At 38.8% G+C, this 22683-nt stretch overlaps 1 protein-coding gene across 1 annotated transcript; it reads left to right on the forward strand.

Annotated features, from left to right (window-relative positions):
• LOC120182480 (protein SHOOT GRAVITROPISM 6-like) lies at positions 1 to 12017 on the forward strand. The gene is made up of 10 exons (XM_039187453.1): positions 1 to 73; positions 7857 to 7947; positions 8072 to 8126; positions 8221 to 8352; positions 9094 to 9165; positions 10505 to 10595; positions 10702 to 10797; positions 11280 to 11358; positions 11455 to 11518; positions 11900 to 12017. The coding sequence occupies exons 1-10, from the start codon at positions 1 to 3 to the stop codon at positions 12005 to 12007; spliced, it is 861 nt and encodes a 286-aa protein (XP_039043384.1). The 3' UTR covers positions 12008 to 12017.
• The last annotated feature ends 10666 nt before the right edge of the window (positions 12018 to 22683 follow it).

Genomic DNA, 22683 nt, shown 5'->3' on the forward strand with positions numbered 1-22683 from the left:
ATGACTTCTTCGAGCTCCCTTGGGAGTTCAATGACTTCTTCGAGCTCCCTTGGGAGTTCAATTCCGGCTCCAGGTATACTTCAATTTCACTATGCCCCAGTTTAATCACTACTGCTATTAATTTTCGAGAAAATAACCTCAGTGACCGAAAATTCCTTATAATATACGATTTTGATCAAATTTTTTTTGATTTACCAAAATGACCAACAAAATCGCAATGCGATCTTTAAATCGCAACGCGATCTTTAAATCGCAACGCGATCTCTATCGCAAATCAGTTTCCAGATTCGCAATGCGATTTTGACTATCGCAACGCGATTTTGACTATCGCAACGCGATTTTGACTATCGCAATGCGATTTTCAAAGCGCCATTAGTAACGCAATGCGTATTTTATTTTCAAATTCCAAACACGAATATTAATATATCCCGGAATCGCAACTCTAAACCTAAAACCCTAAATCACAACTCAGTCTCATCTCCATCTCTCACTCTCTACGGCGACATCCGTCCCCATCTCCGGCGAAATCCGTCTATCTCCATCTCTCAGAGCCACCCTCACAATCATTCACGATCAGAAATAAAAAATCAATCAAATCAACCACCGATGGTTAGTTTTTTTAATTATTTTTATTTTGAAATTTTTGCATTATTAGGTTTTTCATTGAAATTGATGATAAGTTTACTGGTAATTTCAATAATAGATTAACCATTTCACTTAGATTGCTTATTAAATTCATTCGATTGCTGCCAATACTGCTAAACTGTTTAGTCTTTAACCCTGTGAAGTTAGTATTTGTCTTTGTTTTGTCTTTTGGTTGAAGTAATGCAATTCATTCAAGTTTTAATTTTAGACAATGACTATTTGAAACCGAAGATCGCAACGCGAAATGAAAATCGCAACGTGATTTTAGTTTCGCGTTGCGATTTTCATTTCGCGTTGCGATTTTCATTTCGCGTTGCGATAGTCAAATTCGCGTTGCAATAGTCATTTTCGTGTTGCGATTTTCATTTTCGTGTTGCGATTTTAAGTTTCAGAAACTATTATTCTTCTGCAAATTGAAACTTGAATGAATTGCATTACTTCAACCAAAAAAACAAAGACAAATACGAAATTCATAGTGTTGCAAATTTAAGTTTGAAGAATAAACTACTACTACTCTTTATGTTTATTATTGTTTTTGGTATATCTTCACAGTGTAGTTTTTGGTATATCTAACTTGGTATGTTTATTATTTTTGTAGAACTTTTTTTCGGCTCAATTGACCTTAAGGAATAAATTGCATTACTTCAACCAAAAAAACAAAGACAAATACGAAATTCATAGTGTTGCAAATTTAAGTTTGAAGAATAAACTACTACTACTCTTTATGTTTATTATTGTTTTTGGTATATCTTCACAGTGTAGTTTTTGGTATATCTAACTTGGTATGTTTATTATTTTTGTAGAACTTTTTTTCGGCTCAATTGACCTTAAGGAATAAAATAAGCCTAGTCACTACAATTGCGTCGAAGCTTTCACTTGTACAAAGAAAATTGTTTGAGGATACTTGCTTCGGGCCATGGCTGAAAGTACAACATCCAGGTGGAGATGTTATGTTGACCCATTTGTGGCTTCAGACCATGACTAGAGATCTACCCGAGAGTATAAAACGTGGTAATGAAGAGATATGGTTTCATTTTCCACCGACGTATACGTGTTTTAGGCGGGAGGAGTTTTGCTTAATCACTGGTCTACGCTTCGGAAACGATGATGTAGGTTGATACACTAGTCATATTACCCGCCCATCATGGTTATCCCGGGTTTTTCCTTAGCTTTCAATGCAGAAGCCGAATTTACACGTCGATGACTTGACGAGATTATTTAATAAGAAAGATGGTTTTACTCGGATGGATGACGTCGATGTTGTCCGAGTATGCCTTTTAGTACTTTTGCATGACGACTTTTTAGGTAGAAAGGCCAGACAACCTATTCCTAAGGACCTAATATTATTGGTAGATGACCTAAATGCATGGAACCTGTTTCCGTGGGGTTCATATCTATGGAAAGCTACCTGGAATAATTTGTCGTCTGCCTTTGATGATCGCAAAAGTTTGCGTGGCGATGGTTCCAAATACACTTTGTCAGGCTTTATTTGGGCCTTTAAGGTAAGAATTTCTATATAATGTTTCCAAAATTATAATTAATTATTTAATAATTACTAATGTTTGTGTATTATATTGTTTGTAGATTTGGATATTTGAGGTTTTTCTCGACATGCAGACATATGCATTAAAAACTTCAAATGATATTCCTAGGGCTATTTCCTGGAAGAGGAAACGACGGCTGTTGATTTGGGAAGAGTTACTACGGTATACGACAATAAATGATGTAAGTTAACACAAATACTACCATATATAAACAAGTTATTACTAGTACACGTTTAACTTTGTTTGAGCTTTTATATTGTTAGGAGGCCAACACTCCATTACAGAGGCTGATACCCACGGAGGTTGAGCTTGCCACTGATTGGTGGCAAGCTAGTAAGCGTTTTTTTATGGCACGGATGATGAGCAGCCTCCACTTCGAGAGCCATCACCTCACCCAGAGCCATCACCTGATTGACCACACTATACACCTCTACAACGAGAGCCATCACCTATTCCGCCACATCATTGAGCCTCTTCTCCACCATCACCTCATGATAGGCGACCGGCAAAGATGCCACGACATTTATCTCCCTGTTCTCCACCTCCACGGGATGAGTTAGGGGAGTTATGGGATGAGGTCAATGCCTTGCGTGAGGAGGTCGGTACTTTACGCGATGACAATGGTGCATGGCGTGATGAGGTATCTACTTTATATGGTGAGGTAGCGGCTCTACGTGAGATGGTAGCATCATTTCAGAATGAGGTTCATACTCTACACAACGAGGTAAGTTTAAGATTTTTCATATTTAACTTGATTTACTCGTAATTTCACTTAGATTAACCATTTCACTTAGATTGCTTAGTAAATTCATTCGGTTGCTGCTAATACTGCTAAACAGTTCTAAAATAACCCTGTGAAGTTAGTATTTGTCTTTGTTTTGTCTTTTGGTTGAAGTAATGCAATCCATTCAAGTTTCAATTTGCAGAAGAAGAATAGTCGCAACACGAAACTTAAAATCGCAACGCGAAAATGACTATCGCAACGCGGAAATGACTATCGCAACGCGGAAATGACTATCGTAACGGGATAATCGCAATGCAAAATAAAAATCGCAACGTGAATTTAGTTTCGCGTTGCGATTTTGGTTTCGAGTTGCGATTTTCTCGTTGCGATTTTTATTTCGCATTGCGATTATCTTGTTGCGATAGTCAAATTCGCGTTGCGATAGTCATTTTCGCGTTGCGATTTTAAGTTTCGTGTTGCGATTTTAAGTTTCAGAAACTATTCTTCTTCTGCAAATTGAAACTTGAATGGATTGCATTACTTCAACCAAAAGAAAAAGACAAATACTAACTTCACAGTGTTACAAATTTAAGTTTCAAGAATAAAATACTACTCTTTATGTTGTCCTTGAACATGCACTAAACCTATATGTTGTCCTTTTAAATGTTTATATAAGTGCTTACTTCTGGAATGTTATCTGATGTATTTTGTGAACTATGATATAATAATGACTTGGGTGAATACCGTGCAAGTTTGAAACATATTTGTCTTTGTTTTCACTATTTAATATCATGTCTTTTTATTTACTGATTTATGTATTAATTTATTTTTAGCGGCCCAATAAGGTGGATGTTTATGTCGGGTTTTTCTTGCACGACGGGGTTCACGCATCAGACGACGTGCACGTGCCATTACGTCTCCGTTCACCCCAATAGTGCGAAGACTCCGTAAGAAGAAGCTTGACTCACCTGTCATCGTTCAAGAGGCCTCTCCTATCGTTCAAGAGGCCCCTATCATCCCTCAAGAGTCCCCTCCCACCTTTCAAGAGGCCCCTGTCATCGTTGAAGAGGTCCCTCCCACCATTCAAGAGCCCGATTCACACGGCGTAATATGTCGAATTATTGAGAAATCTTCTCACGTGCCGGACATGATGGATGATTGTTGGCTTTCATATGAGTTACCGGCCAGTACCATTCCTGCAGATGAAGTGGAGAGGAGAAAACTACAGGAAACAATTCTGGATAATACCCTTTGGGCTAAGACCGTAGTTGATTTTTATCTATATGAGCGGAGCCAGGGGTGTTATGCTAACATATAAAAACTCAGCGATGAATGTGTAATAAGTGATAACAACTAAACAGATCACAACAATGTTCAAACTCAAGTTACTAATACATGCCTAACTGAAAATGTTAAAAGTTTACGCATAAAATACACATAATACAACGTTTGCATTTAAAAATCACCTAAGTTAATAGTTCCAAAAGGTGAAGCCGGTTGTGATTGGGATTTTGATTTTGATTGCGATTTTGATTGCCTTTTGCTTGACACCATATGAGCTTTGGATTTTGATGAGGATCCATATTTTGGTAAAGGAAAAGATGATTGTGATGGCACTGGTGATCCACATGTCAACCTTGTATGACCACTTTCCTTGCACCGACTACATGCCGATCTCTTCTTCTTTTCACCCTTAGATGGTATACTATCGTGACTTTTTGGTCGGCCCAGGTAGCCTTCTGTCCATGGCTGGTGGCAAAACTGTTTGTAAGTCATCTGGTATGTCCCACTCAGAAGGATGTGGAATAGGGTAGATAATATCATCATAAGTCTGTCGATATACTTCTGTAGTATAGCAATCCATAGCGTATGCGCTTGAATCATCTTGGTTTAGATGAAGAGAAACTTTTATAACATGGCCACATGGATAACCAGATGTTTGCCATTTCATACAACTACACGTCTTTGCATTTAGATCAACAAGCCCATTAAAGTTATTATCCAGTACTTCAAACAAAGTGTTTGAACATGGTTCAACTCTCCATGACGTTGACTTCACAACACGTTTCGTTATCTTTTTTTCAGTCCATGGTGTAACACGATGTTCCAATGTTCCTGTAAATCTAAATAAATAATACTTAGTAAAATATATGATAAGTTACGAATTTAAAGAAATAATACATGCATGGTTTCTTTTCTTGTAGTACCACTGTTGAATAGAGGCTCGAAAAAACTCCATTAACATAGTAATGGGTAATTTTCGGGACTGACGACTTAGAGCGTTGATTGATTCTGCACTATTAGAAGTCATGAAACCATATTTTACTCCAAGTTGATGTACTCTTGACCATCTTTCAAACCCGACATCTTATAGTGTTTGAGCACATTGAGGCAAAATACGTCTTAAACAATTTATATGCTTATTAAAATCCACTTCCAAATAAGCTTTTACAGCCTTCCAGTATGTCAATTTGTGATTTTTTATACCAACAGACCTTGATTTTAGATTTCTATACAAATGAATACCACAAAGTCCATGAAAAGCATCTGGGAAACACCTTCTAACAGCGTTGTCAATTGAGTTTGCCCTATCGGATATGATTGTCAGATTGCTAATAGGACCTATGCAATCCCTATGATGCCCCATAAACCATGCCCATGAATCAGAGGTTTCAGATTTGCTAACCCCGTAAACTATTGGCAATATCCCATTGTTAGCATCCATGACTACTGCTAATAAGTTTACTCCAAGGTATCTACCTTTCAAATGTGCTCTGTCAACTATAATAACTGGGCGCATGCAAGTAATAAACGAACGAATCTACAAAATAATATACACAAGAAATATAATCATTTAAATGTGAAATGCATGTAACTAACAAAAATGAGTCAACAAAATTATATTGATTTACTAACCGCAGCACCAATGGTGATAAACATCAACTCAAAGCGTCAATCTCTATCTGTTTTGATATGAGTTACCGACCCAGGATTTTTCAGCTTTAAATTGTGACAATAAGCCGACAGTTGGGCAAACGATGCTTCTGGCGACCCCCTCAACAATTCCAAGGCATAAAATTTTGCTCTCCAAGCTTAAGAATATGAGATACTAATCTTGAACCGAGCATTCATGTCAGTCATAATTTCATGTCCCCAATATACCCTGCCATTCAAAAACATTAACTCGGCCAGAAAACCACCCAACATCTTTTTGTTTGCCTGTCTATGGTGAGGAAAAACTTGGGTTCTTGAACATGTATGTTTATCAATAAAAGTCCTAACTTGAAACATTTCGCAATCTTTTATCCTCTTTGCAATCATACGCCACGTACAGTTTTTATCAATCATACACCTTGTTTCGAAACAATCTTTGCTTGATTTGTTAACTTTTAGTTGATAGCCATCTTCAACACATTTCGTATACAAAGCTATCTTCAAGTTTTCCTTTGTATCAAAACAATCATCTTTCTTGATACGAATAATTTTTGTGTAACAATCAACTGCTATCTTTACCAACTCTTCTTCCGGTATCTGAAGTAATTCTGGCATATTCCAGTTATACTCCCGTGGCATTTTCTTCGGGGACTTTTTTTCGGGGATTTCTTCTTCTTCTTTCTTTTTCTTCTTCAGGGTTATATGAATTATAGAATAGATGTTCAACATGTTCATTCACAGTCGTAACTTCCTCCTCATTATCATCAATAACATCTTCCTCGGCAGCGGCTGTTTCATCATCAAAATTCGGGTATTGACCAATATCAAAATTATTACACGCAGGGCCTGTTTCTTCTTCTGAAACATCATCAAAATCTGAGTATTGACCAAGATCAAAGTCCGGGTATTGACCAAGATCAAATTTCGAATACTGACTAGTACTCACAATTTTTTCTGTTGGCTCATCATCGTCTAACTGGTCAATACGAAAACCAGAATTTGGTGCTGAAAGTTGATTGGGATTTGAATTAGGGAAAGGTTGTGGGTTTTGAGATTGTGTTTGGTATTGAAAATGTGGTGAGTCAAAATTTTCTTGGTGATGAAATTGTGGTGGAACCATTAAATTTTGAGCACCATAAACTGGGGTTGAAAAACTTAGTGATATACCCGTTACTGACCCAACTTCACTACTTCTAGGTTCAACAACATACAATGTAACATCATCTTGCGAAACACTAATGTAAGCAATGAATCGTTCAACATCTCATTGTCGGTTAACAAATAAACTTACATTTTCTCTGATAAGATAGCCCCCACTTAGGGGCTCTAAATTCAATTATTTGCAACACGAACATTAGAGTTTCATAAGTTAACTTTTTAATGACAGTTTAGTTGAAGATTTCATAGGTAAATGCATATATTGTAAAACACCATGAACATTCTCTCATGACCCTCTAAAACACAAATCTATCCAAACATGATCAACATTAGATGATTTCATTATTGTAAATTAATTTACTAAACAAACGAGCTGCGAAACTAAAACCTGTTGCCGGATGGGGAAGGATTTCGTTGGATATAGGAACGGATGTCGCCGGAGAGAGTGATAGATGGAGATGGAAGTATATACCCAAAACATTTGTGTTGCGAAACTAAAACCTGTTGCGAATTTGAAATTCATAGTTGCGACAGTCAGAATCGCGTTGCAATAGTCAGAATCACGTTGCGATAGTCAGAATCGAGTTACGATTATGTATTATCGTGTTGCGATAGTCAGAATCGCGTTGTGATTATGTATTATCGTGTTGTGATAGTCAGAATCACGTTGCGAATCTGGAAACTGATTTGCGATAGTGGAGATCGCGTTGTGATTTAGAAATTGCATTGCGATTTTGTTAGTCATTTTGATAAATCGAAAAAAATTTAGTTAAAATCGTATATTATAAGGAATTTTCGGTTGCTAACTCTTAATTTTCTTATAAACTGTCTTTTTCTTTAACAAAAAACAGAGGTCGTTCAAGTTCTCGTATCATCGCTCGCTGATGAATCTCCCATGGTGCGGGAAGCCATGGAGGCTTCCCTGAAAGAAATTTCTCCACTGTACTTCTTTTCCCCTTTTTTTATTCTCCAAATAAGTTTATATTATTCATTTTTTCTGGTCCAAGTAAGTGTATTCAATTCAATTTCCTTTATATTGTAATCTGAACTTTGGTTACTGAATTAGGAATCCTCTTCTAGTGCTGGACTGTTGCTCCGTTGTTTCTCGAGGCGGCCGTCGGGTAATAATTATCTTCTTCTTCTTTTTGTTTTTCTTAGATTTAGAAAATTATGAATTGGAACTAAAATTTTAATTTTCTGGATACTTAATTGTAGAGATTTGGTAATATGGCTGGAGTTTTTCAAGTAATGGCATTTGGAGTTCGAGCTTTAGATAAAAATGACATCGATGCTTCTTATATTTGCAAGCTTGCCAAAATTGCTACCACTGAGATTGTCTCCTCCAAGGTAAAATGGCTGGAGTTTCTTGTTCCTTTTGTTGCACTGGAGTTGATAGCATACATTTAGAACTAGAAAACATGTTCTCACCTATATATGCTCAGGATTTTGGCATGAATTAGGTTGTCGTACCAACTTTTTGCACCCTCTCTTAGTAACCGTTCAATTTAGGACTGACTTTTTGCAAGCTTGCCAAAATTGCTACCGCTGAGATTGTCTCCTCCAAGGTAAAATGGCTGGAGTTTCTTGTTCCTTTTGTTGCAGTGAAGTTGATAGCATACATTTAGAACTAGAAAACATGTTCTCACCTATATATGCTCAGGATTTTGGCATGAATTGGGTTGTCGTACCAACTTTTTGCACCCTCTCTTAGTAACCGTTCAATTTTGGACTGACTTTTAGGCTTTTAAATTTGTTTGGTATAATGAGAGCAAAAATTTAAACATGGTTTTTCTTGTTTCTGTTGCTGAGTTAATGTTTGAATTGGTAGATGATATTTCCGAGGGATTCTGTAGTTTCTTTTTGTTTTATCAAAATTTGTAGACCTTTTTTTTACTATTACTGGCATCAAATCCACCATCCGGTGTCTCTTTGGGAACTAGGAAAACATAATTCTCGTTAGTATTGCCTGACACTATAACCCTCTTTGGTAAGTAGCCTAGTAATCCAATTCTCACATGCTTTCTTGAGGCAATTAATTTTTCATGGATGATGATTCGTAGTTTTCATGTCTTGCTTACTATTATATAGGAACTCAGTGCAGATTGGCAAAGAGCAGCAACAAGTCTTCTTGTTGCAATAGGCTTACACCTTCCTGACCTGGTAAGTGTTGCTTGCTGCTAGTTTTCTATTCTTGAAGAACATTGGAAGGAAGAAAAGAGTGCCTCATATTTTATTAAATAGAATACCAAGTACAAGTGGTAACACCGAACCCTCATATGGGAATATACACCATTACAAAAGCCATATCACCTAAAAATCTTTCATCTTCAAACAAAAAGCCCCTAAGACAATAAGTCCCTTCTTGGTCCCATGGTGATCAACTTCAACAACAAAAAGAGCAGGTGTTGCCTCCACTAAAGAAAGCTTCTCGATCCTATAATTCCTACCTTGCGAAGGAGACATACCACTATCATCAATCCTAACAACAGGAGGTTGACTGTCTAATGTTCCTTTAACAGAGCATTTTTTCAAAGAATTGGTTGAAAGAGGACGTTCACCTGACCTCGCAGAAACTGCTCTTAAATTTTGCTGATTATGGTGGGTAGGAGAGTGCCTGTAGGTAGTGCCGTCGGGCTCAACTGTCCAACCTGCCTCCTGGGCCAAGGCTGCCAGAACAGCGTTCATATCAGAACGCACGGGAAGAGAGAAATTACCATAATGCCTCAAACCAGCCAGCAAACGTCTGGTGAAAGCTCGCCTGTTTCGTTTCCGAAGCTTTGACCTCTCCTTTTCATTCTCCATCTCACGTTTTTCCTTACCGGAGTAGGAAAAACCAGATCTGCTGTTGCTTCCAGAGGCTGCACCTGCCGCTATTGTTGCAGCTCGAGATTGCTTGGGCTGAGACAGGGGTTGGGGCTCCATGGTGAGATACTAGGATAGGAGGGTTCTGGTCGCAAGAAGATGCTGAGTCCGGTGGAGAGATGGTGACGAGCACGGACGGCGGAAAGTGGCGTAAATCGGCAGTGGACTTCTTGAAGATCTGCGTTGATTGACAGTCTCAATCGCAAAACTCAGGCCAGATTTGAAATCACCGAGAGCCGGTGATCTTCGCAGGAAAAAAGGGCGTCAAACGGTGGTCGGAGTGTGGCGGCGGACGGCTAACAGCGGCGACGGGTGGCGGTCGGCTATGGCGGACAACAGGTATCGGAGGAGAGAGTAATATTCAAAAACGCCTGGGCTCGTTCAAATTTGAAATTTGAATCGCCTGGGTTAGAGAGAAGCTGGAACTTCTCTCACTAGCACGTGTATGACGTTTATTTAGAGAGGAGGATTTCAATTCTTGCATATTGGCAAAGGGATGCTGTTTATTTAAGATTTTTTTTTTGATTGCTTTCTTTCTCCTCTCCTCTTCTGTTTTGTATTTTCTTTTACTTTACAAGCTCTTCGCTTATTAACCATATCAAGTTGGTCATAATCATGGTTTGTCTTGGTTTTGCAGATGATGGAGGAAATATTTCTTCATTTGTCAGGGCCAAGCTCAGCCTTGCCAGCTATGATTGAAATACTTGCAGATTTCGCTTCTGCTGATGGTTAATAACTTACCTTTGTGGTTCTTTGTGCTTTTTTTTTAACTTGAATTATCCTTGGATTGTTGCAATTTCTTTGTTTAACATTTTTTTATTCAATTCAATCAAGCTTTGCTGTTCACTCCACGTTTGAAAGGCGTGCTTTCCCGAGTTTTACCTATTCTTAGAAATGTTACAGATGTCCACCGGCCAATATTTGCAAATGGTAATATAAGTGGCCTCTTTATTTTTCAAAAACTTAGTTATATAGTAATGTTCACAGCACGGAGTGGCCTTGTTGATTTCTCTTGAAATCTTTTAAAATTTTTAAGTTTCAGTCTTTGCTAGCATCTGGATTTCATTTTAATAAGTTAATCATGTCTTTCAATTTTCATTGAAGTTTTCTTCTTTGGAGCTTGAACTTCATGACCTTCATGTATGCCTGAAATATAAGTAATGGTTTACCCATATGAGGTTCTCTTCTCTGATATGAAGTAGCTGGTGAAAGAAGTTGGTTCTTTTGACTCTGTTTGTTGACAAATTTTATTAACTCATGTTGCTCTCTTATGTTAGTTTACCTCTTTTCTTGTTCTCCTGGTTTGATGTTCAACCATTTTTCTCAACTTTGATGATTCGTTTTAGATATATGTTTGCATATCTTATATTGGCAGCTGACTAACCCATGATGATATGTTCTTCTCACAATAGCTTTTAAGTGCTGGTGTCAAGCTGTCTGGCAATGTAAAATTGATTTCCCTTCAAATTCCTTGATCGATGGCGATGTCATGTGAGTTACAGTAATACAAATTTTATTGGTTCCTTTTTTTATACCTTATATAATTTTCTGATTTTTTAAGGCCTAAAATTACATGTTTTTACACAGGTCATTTCTGAATTCTACTTTTGAACTTCTGTTAAGAGTCTGGGCTGCTTCCCGAGATCTTAAGGTTTGCCAAGTCTAGATATTTGTTTATACATTTATGTATTAAAAGCCTAAAAGTATATATATGAATATATTACATTGTTTTATTATGGTCTTATTGTTGCTTGATTTTGGGGGAAAAACCTACACACATAGGACAAGACTCCCTCGTGTTTTTCTTAGTTCTGTGTGTTCATCCAAGAGGATAAAAGAAACAATTATAAATTATACAAAGAGAACTAATTTCCTTAAGAAAATCACTTGCTCACGAAAAGCATATCCAGTCAGTCACTTATATGACTTCTACTTTTGTTTGTTAATGATCTAAATGTACTTTTATTTTGCATCCTGTTTCTTGGATCTAAAGTGAGTTTAATGCTGTTGACTATATTCTTATTTGCATTAGGTTCGAGTATCTTCTGTGGAAGCATTAGGGCAAATGGTTGGTCTTATCACCCGCACGCAATTAAAGACAGCTTTACCTAGACTTATCCCTACGATATTGGAGTTGTAAGATTCAAGTTTTGTTTGACTTTTACAATTCTGTTCGAAAAATTTCATATATTTTTCTTTTCATCAGGTATTTTTTTTTTATAGAAGTTGGAGGTCTCATTAAAAACCTCCTTCGTGGTTGACTTTTTCGAATAGGAAAAGGTCAACCAGCGGAAGGAGGAAAAGAGTACCTCAATTTATTAATAACAGAAGCATACATTATAAGCCTTTACAAAACAACAAATACTTAGCCAATCCCTGCCTTAGCTAACCTGTCGGCTTCCCAATTACAACACCTAGGAATAAACTGCACTACCAAACCCCTGAACATTACATAAGACTTAATTTCCTTGATTAAATTACTAAAAAACACCGGAGAGAGATTGGGTAAGTGGACCCACTCCACTGCATTCTTGCAGTCAGTTTCCAGAATTAATCTGCCCTTTGAAACCCAAACAGAGGAGTAGAAAATGTTGATAGCCTTCCTAATTGCTTTCAACTCTGCTAGAGGGGGTGGCCCTGTGCTTTCTGAAAACGTCGCTAAAACGAAACCGTTATGGTTTCTGAGGATACCCCCAATGCCGCCCGTCATCCCATCCTTTTTGACTGCACCATCGACATTAAATTTAAAGAAATCAGCTGGTGGAGGGAGCCATTTCTGGACAGACCTATTAGTAGTGTGAAGACCCTTGAAACCATCTGCTAAAGTCGGTAGTGGAATGGATTCAATCACCGGCTTTGGCTCCTGCTTTCTACTCGCCTTTAGTTAATCAGATTTTGTCTCTTTTAAATGGTATGGTTCATTCAGTGAGGTGGATTCCAAGGGCAAGCAATGGGGAGGCTGATAACTTAGCTAAGAAAAAGATAGGTTGACTGTAAGGCTCTATTACTGGATTTTCTGATCCAGCGAGGAGGTCTAGTTGAAAGTAGTTGTTAAGTTTTATGTGATGTAATTTGGTGTAGTGTTTAAATCTTATGTAAACTTTTATTATCAATAAAATATTTAAGGCACTCTTTTCCTCCTTCCGCTGATTAAGGAGCTTACCCCTAAGCTCCTTTAACCAAGAAGGGGGTTTTTAATGAGGCCTTCCATTCCTATAAAAAAAATGGTAAACATGTGGATGGAAGGGGAAGGAGCTGCTGGATTTGTTGGCAGCAGTGGGGGACAACATTCATCGATGCAGGAGAGAAAGGGATCATATTAAAGGGGTGTCAGATACCCTTGTTTATGGGATTAATTATAAAGGGTAATATGAGGGGCTTGGTCTGCAGAAAAATGTGAATCTGGAGTGGAGTGAACAAGCCTAATCTGATGATAATTGTGAGCCCATTTCTCCCAATTTGAGAATTAAGTCGTCTGGGCCTGCACTGAATTTAGTACTATTGGGGTTCGGCAAACAGAGAGAGGATCGGGCGGAGCCTCAAGTAGAACTTAAGCAGGAAGTCTCGGAAGGAGCCATACGAAGAACATGAATTGTTGTTGATGGACATCTAGGTATTATGCAAGAAAGGAGTTCTTCTCCCCGCCAACGAACCGGAGACGCACAAGCAGTGGTTCAACATTATTCTGCGACAGAGTGTATAGTATATCAAATAAGAAGAAATCTAGGATTGAGACTTTTATGTGGCAGGTGGTCCTTCAAAATCTACCAGTGAGGACTGAACTGGCTAAAAAAGGGGTTTCGGATATTGTAGATCATTCATGTCTTTTATGTAATTTGGTGGATGAATCCTCTTCTCATTTATTTCTCTCTTGTTTTGTCGTGCGGTCTTTGTGGAATAAATTTTTGCAGTATTGGAGTATCAGTTCGGTCTTTCATGGAAATGCGCAAAACTTTCTTCTAGCTTGGGAAGATCTAAATTCCGGTTCTACTATTTGGAACTTTATTCCGGCTGTTGTTATGTGGATTGTTTGGAAAGCTAGAAATGACATCGTCTTCGATAGAGGGAAGTTGGATCAAACTAATTTATTTTTCTTAGCTAGAGTAAGGCTTGCATCTTGGTTCCTAGCTAAGTTTGCAGATTCGGTCATTTCTTTGGATTCCCTTATCAGTGACCCTTCCCTTGGGGATTCATGTTTCCCTCCAAACAAATCAATTGTCTCTACCATCCCGTGGTCCCTCCCTCCTAAGGGCTTTGTTAAATTGAATGTGGATGCAGCTACTAGTTCTGACTGGAAGAGCAGTGGAATTGCAGGTATCCTAAGAGATGAAGAAGGTCTACTTTTAGGTTCTTTTAAGACGCCTTTTGGTCCGGGTCCACCTATTCTGATGGAGTAAAAGGCTGTTAAGGAGGGTTTAAATTTCTTTCACTCAGTGAGAGGAGGTATTAAGGGTCGGTTGATTGTAGAATCAGATTGTAAAATGGTAGTGGATTGGATTAAGGATGGATCTTGTTATCCTGTTGTCTATGCCTCCATTGTTAGGGAGGTAGCTGTTAAACTCAAAGAAGTCGAGGGAGTTATTAGATGGGTGGCTAGGACAGCCAATATTGAGGCTGATGGGTTGGCTAAGTCTGGTATTGGTTAATTTTTCTTTGTTGTTGGGATATTTTATTTTGGGTTTTTAGGTTGTTTGTAAGGGTTTTATCTTATTATTGTATCTTATGTATCTTTATTAAATAAAGTTTAAGGCACTCTTTTCCTCCTTCCTCCGATTTAGGAATTCAATATGAGTTCCTTAAATCATGAAGGGGGTTTTTAATGAGGCCTCAATTCCTATAAAAAAAAACGGAGGTGGGTTTTTCTAGTTTGGAAGATTCTGTAGTGAATGAGGAGCTCTTATCTACTTGGCAGGTTAGCAAAATGATGGGGGTAACCTTTAGGGGGGGAAGAATGCTTTTGCCAAGAAGTTCTCGGAAATGACTACAAAAAGGGGTTAGAAGGGTGGGAATTAATCCCACAGCTCTGGATAAGGTGTAAAAATTTGTTGATAAATGGTTGGGTTCTCGTGTGTAACTTGGAATATAAGGTGGTTGAGAACGAAGGAAAAGGCAATGGCTGTGAGGAATGCGGTCGTTAACAGGAAACCTTTGGTACTATTTTTGCAAGAAAGTAAACAAAAGTTGGTGAGACCGTCTATGTTGAGAAAGTTAGGGGGAAAGAATCTTAGCGGGTTTGACGTGTCGTCGTCAATAGGGGTGTCTGGAGGAATCCTAAGTTTATGGGATGAAAATTGGTTTGTACCTCAGGTGCAGCAAATTTCTTTTAGGTTCGTGGCAATTAAGGGAATGATTAAGGAGAGCAAAGAGGATTTACTTCCGGATTCGGACATATGGAAATTCATTCTGAGTGTTGTAATTTGGACTGTATAGAAATGTCGAAATCACATGGTGTTCAAGAATGGTAGGTTGGATCAGACTAATCTTTTCTTTTTGGCAAGGTATAGGGTGGCTTCCTAGTTCTTGGCAAAGAACTCAAATTTCCCTATCCTTCTAGATTGCCTTGTGGGAGATTTAACCTTGGCTGATTTGCACCGTTTTCCTACGAAGAAAGTTTCCCCCAAGTCATAGTGGTGTCCCCCTCCTTCGGGATCTTTTAAAGTGAATGTGGATGGGGCTGTAAGTTGTGACTGGAGGCACAGTGGTATTGGTGGTTTGCTTAGAGATGCCGATAATAAGAGGTTGGGGTATTTTTTGGGAGAATCCAAACCAGACCCTCCGATCCTTGTCGAGCTTAAAGCAATTCAAGCTGGTTTAAGTTTGTTTCTGGATTCGGAGTGCTGTGATAAGGGGAGTCTTATTTTAGAAAGTGATTCTTCTATTGCTTTGAAGGGGATTAATAATCCGGAGGTTAGTCCGCTGCGTATGTTCATTTGGTGAAGGATATTGCCAGGCGAGTGATGGAGTACAATGTGACTATTAGGCATGTTTAGAGACGTTTTAATTGGGAAGCAGATAGTTTAGTTAAGTCGGGTATAGGATAGTGTGGGGTGTTTTGGTTGGGTGTGGGGAGTGTTTTGGGTGTTTTAGTGGGGATCTTTTGTACTTAAAATGATCTTTTCTTGGATGTATTCCTTATGTTAGTAATAAAATTTTGGGCACTCTTTTCGTCCTTCCAATGGCCGTTGAGTTCTTCAAAGCTTGATGGTTATGAAGGGGGTTTTTAATGAGGCCCTATTCTTATAAAAAAAAAGAGAGAGAGAGATCAGGGTAATAGATATTAAAATGACCTGCCTATAGCTCCTTTTTTAAATTAATTTGCTGTTCTGTATTATTTATTACAAATACAATTGTATGTTACTGCTATGATTTAACCTTGAACCAAGCTAATGCAACAACCCTTCCATATTTGGTTTTTGTTGTATCTTTTCCCTTCTCATCTGCTTCAAGCTGGGAACCTGGCAAGTTGGATGGCAAAGATGTTGATATTAATATTTTATGCAAAATCTTTCATGGACCCTTAAATTTCTAGGGTTCAATTTGGTGGTAAAGTTTATTAGCATAATGATTAATTCATGATTTCAAAGATTTGAAATTGATGGAAAATGTAAATGGGATGGTGTTAAAGCACACCTGGATTTGCTTGGATATCATACATTATTAGGAGTTCATATATTCCTGTTAGTCTGTTACTACAACATACAAATCTAGTTATTCTATGAATATAAGTAAACTCGCCCCAAACTAGACCTAACCAACACCGTTCTAGGCCCCATAATCCTGACCCTTCTGCTGTTGTAGGCAACTTATTAGGCCTCATAACAGTGGAGCGGGCTCACAGATGTTGAATTTGTAGCTAAGCCCAGTCTATTCCTGATCCATAAATATATTAGTATTTTAGATTTTTTTTCTTATTTGTTTATTTTTAATTTTGAAAGCAAACTACTTGAATTTATTTGCAGTCTTGAATTTTTGTGCAGTCTTGAGTGGTTATGTTAAAATCTTGTTATTAAGATTGATCTTAAACAATTTTGTGCTTGATGGTTGGTCAGTATTGTGAATTTACAGAAAAAAGGGGAGAAAAGTGGAGAGAGTTGTTTTTCTCTGCTATTCCTCTGTTATTCGAATAAAAAAATAAATCAGATCTCTTAAAATAGGCCGAGTTACAACAGTAGTCCTACTAGGATTTACAACATAAGAGTCCTGCTAGGTGTTTACTTTTTTATCTTAACAAATAACTATCGTATATTCTACTTAGGTAAAAATCTAAAATACAAGTTTTATACAACGTAAAATGCTAAATACAAAGAACACGGCTATATCCTACAAGTATACCCACAGAGACAATTCTCTCAAGTTTAGGGCCATATAATAAGAATTGTTGTAATTTGACTGCTAAGGTTCTTACTATCTTAAGATATGATACCCTCGTCCAAGAAATTTTGTTTAGCTGATTATTGGTTATTCTTGAGATATTTGTTCTTGCATCAACCTTAGTTAATCTCTACTATTGTTTAAAGTTGCACTCAACACTCATGCATGCCTAGCTATTCCAATTGTTAATTTACTCTTGATGTTAAGCTGCATCTGGTTATGGATGGCCAATGCTTTTCATCTTATACAGATATCCATGAATGCAAAGATGCGGTCTGATGCTTTTGCAGCATTTGGAGCACTTAGCAGCTATGGAATTGGGGCACATAAAGATGCTTTTCTTGAGCAGTGTTGACGAAAACGGGTAAAGAAAACGAAAGAACACGAGAATTTTACGAGGTTCGGCAATGTGCTTACGTCCTCGGTGCCTAGGCGGCGCTAGAAGTTTTATTCAATGATCTTTTAGGTCTAGGTTACATCTCTATTTATAATAGAAAACCCTGGTACATAATTACAAAATCAACCCTGTACCGTACCGCGGGGGCTACGCCCCCACACCCCCAACCCACATAATTCGTAACCCCACAACGAGACTTTTTATGAGCCATACATAACAAATCTCCACCTTGGCGAATATCCTGCCCCTTGGAAACTTCAATGTGGGTTGGGTTACCTTGCTTCTTTAACAACTCGAAACATTCAACAAGTCCAAGCAATGCTTGAACTTGTCTGTCGTAACTGGCTTGGTGAACATATCAGCGGCATTCTCATCAGTATGTACCTTCTGAAACAAAACCTCTCCAGATGCAACCAACTCTCTGATCTTGTGGAACCTTACATCAATATGTTTAGTTCTAGCACGATACACCTGATTCTTAGCCAAGTGAATAGCACTTTGATTATCACAAAGCAACTGAACTCCACCTTGTTGAACACCTAACTCCTTCACTAAACCAGTAAGCCATAAAGCTTCTTTTGCAGCTTCAGCCGCTGCCATGTATTCAGCTTCAGTTGTAGATAGTGCCACGACAGATTGAACAGTAGACTTCCAGCAAATAGGCCCTCCACCAAGAGTAAACACATACCCTGTCGTAGATCTTCTATTATCCAAGTCACCTGCATAATCTGAATCCACATATCCTACAACCAAAGGATTATCCCGCTGACTCCCAAAAACAATTCCATGTCCCACAGTACCCTTTAAGTACCGAAAGATCCACTTGACTGCATCCCAATGTTGCTTACCAGGTTTAGACATGTACTTACAAACTTGACTAACAGCATGAGCTAAATCAGGACGAGTACATACCATCGCATACATCAAGCAGCCAACAGCATTAGAATACGGAACCTTTGCCATATTTTCAGCTTCCTTATCTGTCTTAGGGCACTGTTCTGATGAGAGCTTAAAGTGATTTGCCAATGGAGTGCTAACTGGTTTCGCGCTGCTCATCGCAAACCTTTCTAGCATTTTCTCAACATAACCCCGTTGAGATAGCCGCAGTTTCCTTGAGTCTCTGTCCCTGCAAATTTCCATTCCAAGAATTTTCTTTTCAGCACCTAAATCTTTCATATCAAATTCCTGACTCAATAAAGTTTTCAAACCGATAACATCATCCATGTTCTTCGCAGCAATCAACATATCATCAACATACAGTAATAGAAAAATAAAAGAACCATCATCAAGGCTCTTAACATAGACACAACAATCATACTCACATCGGTTGTAGCCAATCTTGATCATATAGGAGTCAAACCGTTTATACCACTGTCTCGGAGACTGTTTTAACCCGTACAAAGATTTCTTCAATCTGCAAACTAAATGCTCGTTTCCAGGTTGAGTGAAACCTTCAGGTTGCCGCATGTAGATCTGCTCCTCTAAATCACCATGCAAAAAAGCAGTTTTAACATCCATCTGCTCTAAATGCAAATCCCAACTAGCCACCAATGCAAGTACTGCTCGGATTGAAGTGTGCCTGACCACAGGAGAAAAGATTTCATCATAATCAACTCCTTTCTGCTGTGAAAAACCCTTCGCTACCAAACGAGCCTTGAACTTCTCCCCCTCTTTTTCTGTTACTGCTGGTTTCTTCTTATACACCCATTTGCAACCAATCGGCTTCTTACCCTCAGGAAGGGGAACTAACTCCCATGTGCGATTGTGATTCAAAGACTCCATCTCCTCAACCATGGCTGCCATCCACTTGTCGTTTTCCTGACTAGTAACGGCATCATGAAAAGTAACTGGATCATCACTGCTAACAGTAAGTGCAAAAGATACCAAGTCTTCAAAACCCAATCTGTTCGGAGGCTTTATATTCGTCCGTCTCACCCTGTCTCTGGCGAGACTATAATCCTGCAAATCATCCGTAGTGGAACCACCAGAAGTCGGTTGAGAAGTTTCTGGTTTCTCAACTGGAAACTGCTCGAAATCTACCACTGTCGTGTCTTGCTTCTGCTGCAACATAGACTGTTCATCAAAAACGACATCTCTACTAATCACAACTTTCTTTGCAACTGGATCCCAGAACTTGAATCCTTTGACACCTTTCTTGTAACCCAGAAAAATGCACTCCTTCGATTTTGCATCAAGTTTGGATCTCTCATCAGCAGGTACATGCACATAAGCAGGACAACCAAAAATCCGTAAGTTATCAAAACTAACATCATGACCAGTCCATACCTCTTCTGCAACTTTCCCAGCCAGCGATGCCCTTGGCGATCTGTTGATAAGGTAACACGCCATGTTAACAGCCTCAGCCCAGAAGTGTTTGGGAAGCCCCGCATTCAACCGCAAACATCTGGCTCTTTCATTCAACGACCTGTTCATTCGTTCCGCAACACCATTCTGTTGTGGTGTCTTGCGCACTGTAAAATGCCTCTGAATCCCATGCTCCTTACAGAATTATAGGAACCGTGAATCTGTGTACTCCGTACCATTATTAGACCGCAAACACTTGATTTTTCGTCCTGTTTGGTTTTCTACCTCAGCTTTCCACAGCTTGAACTTCTCAAAAACTTCAGATTTCTGTTTCAAAAAATACACCCAAACTTTCCGTGAAAAATCATCAATAAAAGTAACATAGTACCTAGATCCACCCAAAGACGATGTCGTGGAAGGCCCCCATACATCAGAATGCACATAATCAAGAATCCCTTGAGTTGTGTGCTTCGCAGTCTTGAAACGGACTTTAGTCTATTTACCAAGAACACAATACTTGCAAAAATCGAGCTTACAGCTTTTGACACCATGCAACAAGTTTCTCTTGTGTAATTCTGCCATACCACGTTCACTAAGATGAGCAAGACGCATATGCCACAATTTTGTCGTATCATCACAGGACTCAACAGAGTGAACTCCACCTGCAACGGTACTCCCTAACAATCTGTAGATATTCCCTGCAGTCATCTTGCCTTTCATCACAGTCAATGCTCCTTTAACAATCCGAATGGTTTCCCTATCCTCGTCAGCCTTAGGGATAAAACCATTCTTGTGCAAAGTGCCCAAGGAAATCAAATTCTTCTTCAAGTCTGGGATATGTCGAACACCACTCAACGTCCGAACGGAGCCATCGTGCATCTTAATTCTGACATCACCAATACCAACAATATTGCAACATCGATCATCACCCAAATAAACCGAACCAGAATTAACCGGCCTGTATGTCGAAAACCATTCCCTATTTGGCGTGATGTGATAAGAACATCCAGAATCAAGAATCCAATCATCCGTCAATTGTGTCGTTGAAATAGAAAGCATATCACCCTCACTGCAATCAGAAGTATCATCCTCGACCACGTTCACAGACTTGGATGAGCCATCACGCTTCTCATCGGTCTGCTTTTTCAACTTCGGACAGTCTCGCTTCATATGTCCCGCCTCCTTGCACTTGTAACAGTGAATCGTCTTCTTATCCCTGGATTTGGATCTGGAATTCCGCTTCCCGGACCCTGCCTTCTCTAGCTTCCGTCCACGATCTCGATTACCCTTGACATATAAGCTATCGGCTTGAGAGCTTTCCCCTGCATTCTGTTTCCGCTGGTTGTGAGCCAACAAGGCTGCAGTAATCTCCTCAACGTTGATAGTCTCTTTCCCATATGTAAGAGTAGTCACCATGTGTTCGTAAGAGGAAGGCAACGAACACAACAGAATCATCGCTCTGTCTTCATCCTCAATTTTCACATCAAGCCGAGCCAGATCAGAAACGATTTGATTGAAGACATTCACGTGTTGCGCCAAATCGTGATCGTCCTGCATCTTCAGCCCATACAGCCGCTGCTTCAGATACAGTTTTGTCGTTAAGGATTTGGACATAAACTGACTTTCCAACTTCCTCCAAATTTCGTCTGGAGACGATAGATGCATGACGTGATACATGACCTCGTCCACCAAGCATAATCGTATGGTTCCTGCCGCTCGCTGCTGTAATTCTTCCCAATCTTCCTCATCCATCGACGCCGGCTTTGTAGGTCGCAAAGCCTTCAAGATCCCTTGCTGCGCCAATAGATCCTTCACCCTCGTTTGCCATAATCCGAAGTTACCCTGACCATCGAATTTCGCGACTTCGAATTTTGCTCCTGACATCTGATACCAATTGTTGACGAAAACGGGTAAAGAAAACGAAAGAACACGAGAATTTTACGAGGTTCGGCAATGTGCTTACGTCCTCGGTGCCTAGGCGGCGCTAGAAGTTTTATTCAATGATCTTTTAGGTCTAGGTTACATCTTTATTTATAATAGAAAACCCTGGTACATAATTACAAAATCAACCCTGTACCGTACCGCGGGGGCTGCGCCCCCACACCCCAACCCACATAATTCGTAACCCCACAACGAGACTTTTTATGAGCCATACATAACAAGCAGGTAGTTGACTGTTTCATTTCCACTAAATAAATGTCCTATTTTACTTATCTGCCTCTGCGAAATGTTTTTTAAACTTATTTGTAAGTTCATAAAATCAAATAATACTTTTTTAGAAGAATATATCGAATCTTTCTTGATTTACTGTGTCTCACATTCATCAGAGATTATATCTGTTCCAATGTCGGTATAAGACCATGGCAAGTAACCTAGTCTTATCGGTCCAACTCTGACCAAGTAAATGCTTGTTATGTTTATAAGTAAATGTCAAAAGGCTCCAGCCATATTACTGTAGAATGTAACCGAGTACTAGATAAGTTCTGACGTGTATTTTATGTTTATCTACTTAGGAGATAAGTTAGATATTCATTAAGTAGTTTAGATAAGTAGAACTCCTATGAAAACACCAACATAATAGGACCCTACAGTTGTAAATTTCAGCCTTTTTAATCAAGGCTATTTTCTGTAAGTTTTTTTACGAATGAGAATTCAGAGAAAGTAAAACACTCTTCTTTTTCTCTAAATCTTTCTATTACGTTTCCATGTTATACTTTTATTTCAATTTACCTACTTGATTTGGT

Source organism: Hibiscus syriacus, unplaced genomic scaffold, assembly GCF_006381635.1.
Source record: "Hibiscus syriacus cultivar Baekdansim isolate YM2019G1 unplaced genomic scaffold, ASM638163v2 tig00003721_pilon, whole genome shotgun sequence".
NCBI lineage: Eukaryota > Viridiplantae > Streptophyta > Magnoliopsida > Malvales > Malvaceae > Hibiscus > Hibiscus syriacus.

Excerpts from the sequence above, each read along its gene's own strand:
- LOC120182480 (XM_039187453.1), top strand. The coding sequence starts at position 1 with ATGACTTCTTCGAGCTCCCTTGGGAGTTCAATGACTTCTTCGAGCTCC. Across the intron at positions 8,127-8,220 it reads TTTCTCGAGGCGGCCGTCGG|AGATTTGGTAATATGGCTGG; the intron begins GTAATAATTATC and ends ACTTAATTGTAG. Across the intron at positions 10,798-11,279 it reads CCGGCCAATATTTGCAAATG|CTTTTAAGTGCTGGTGTCAA; the intron begins GTAATATAAGTG and ends TTCTCACAATAG.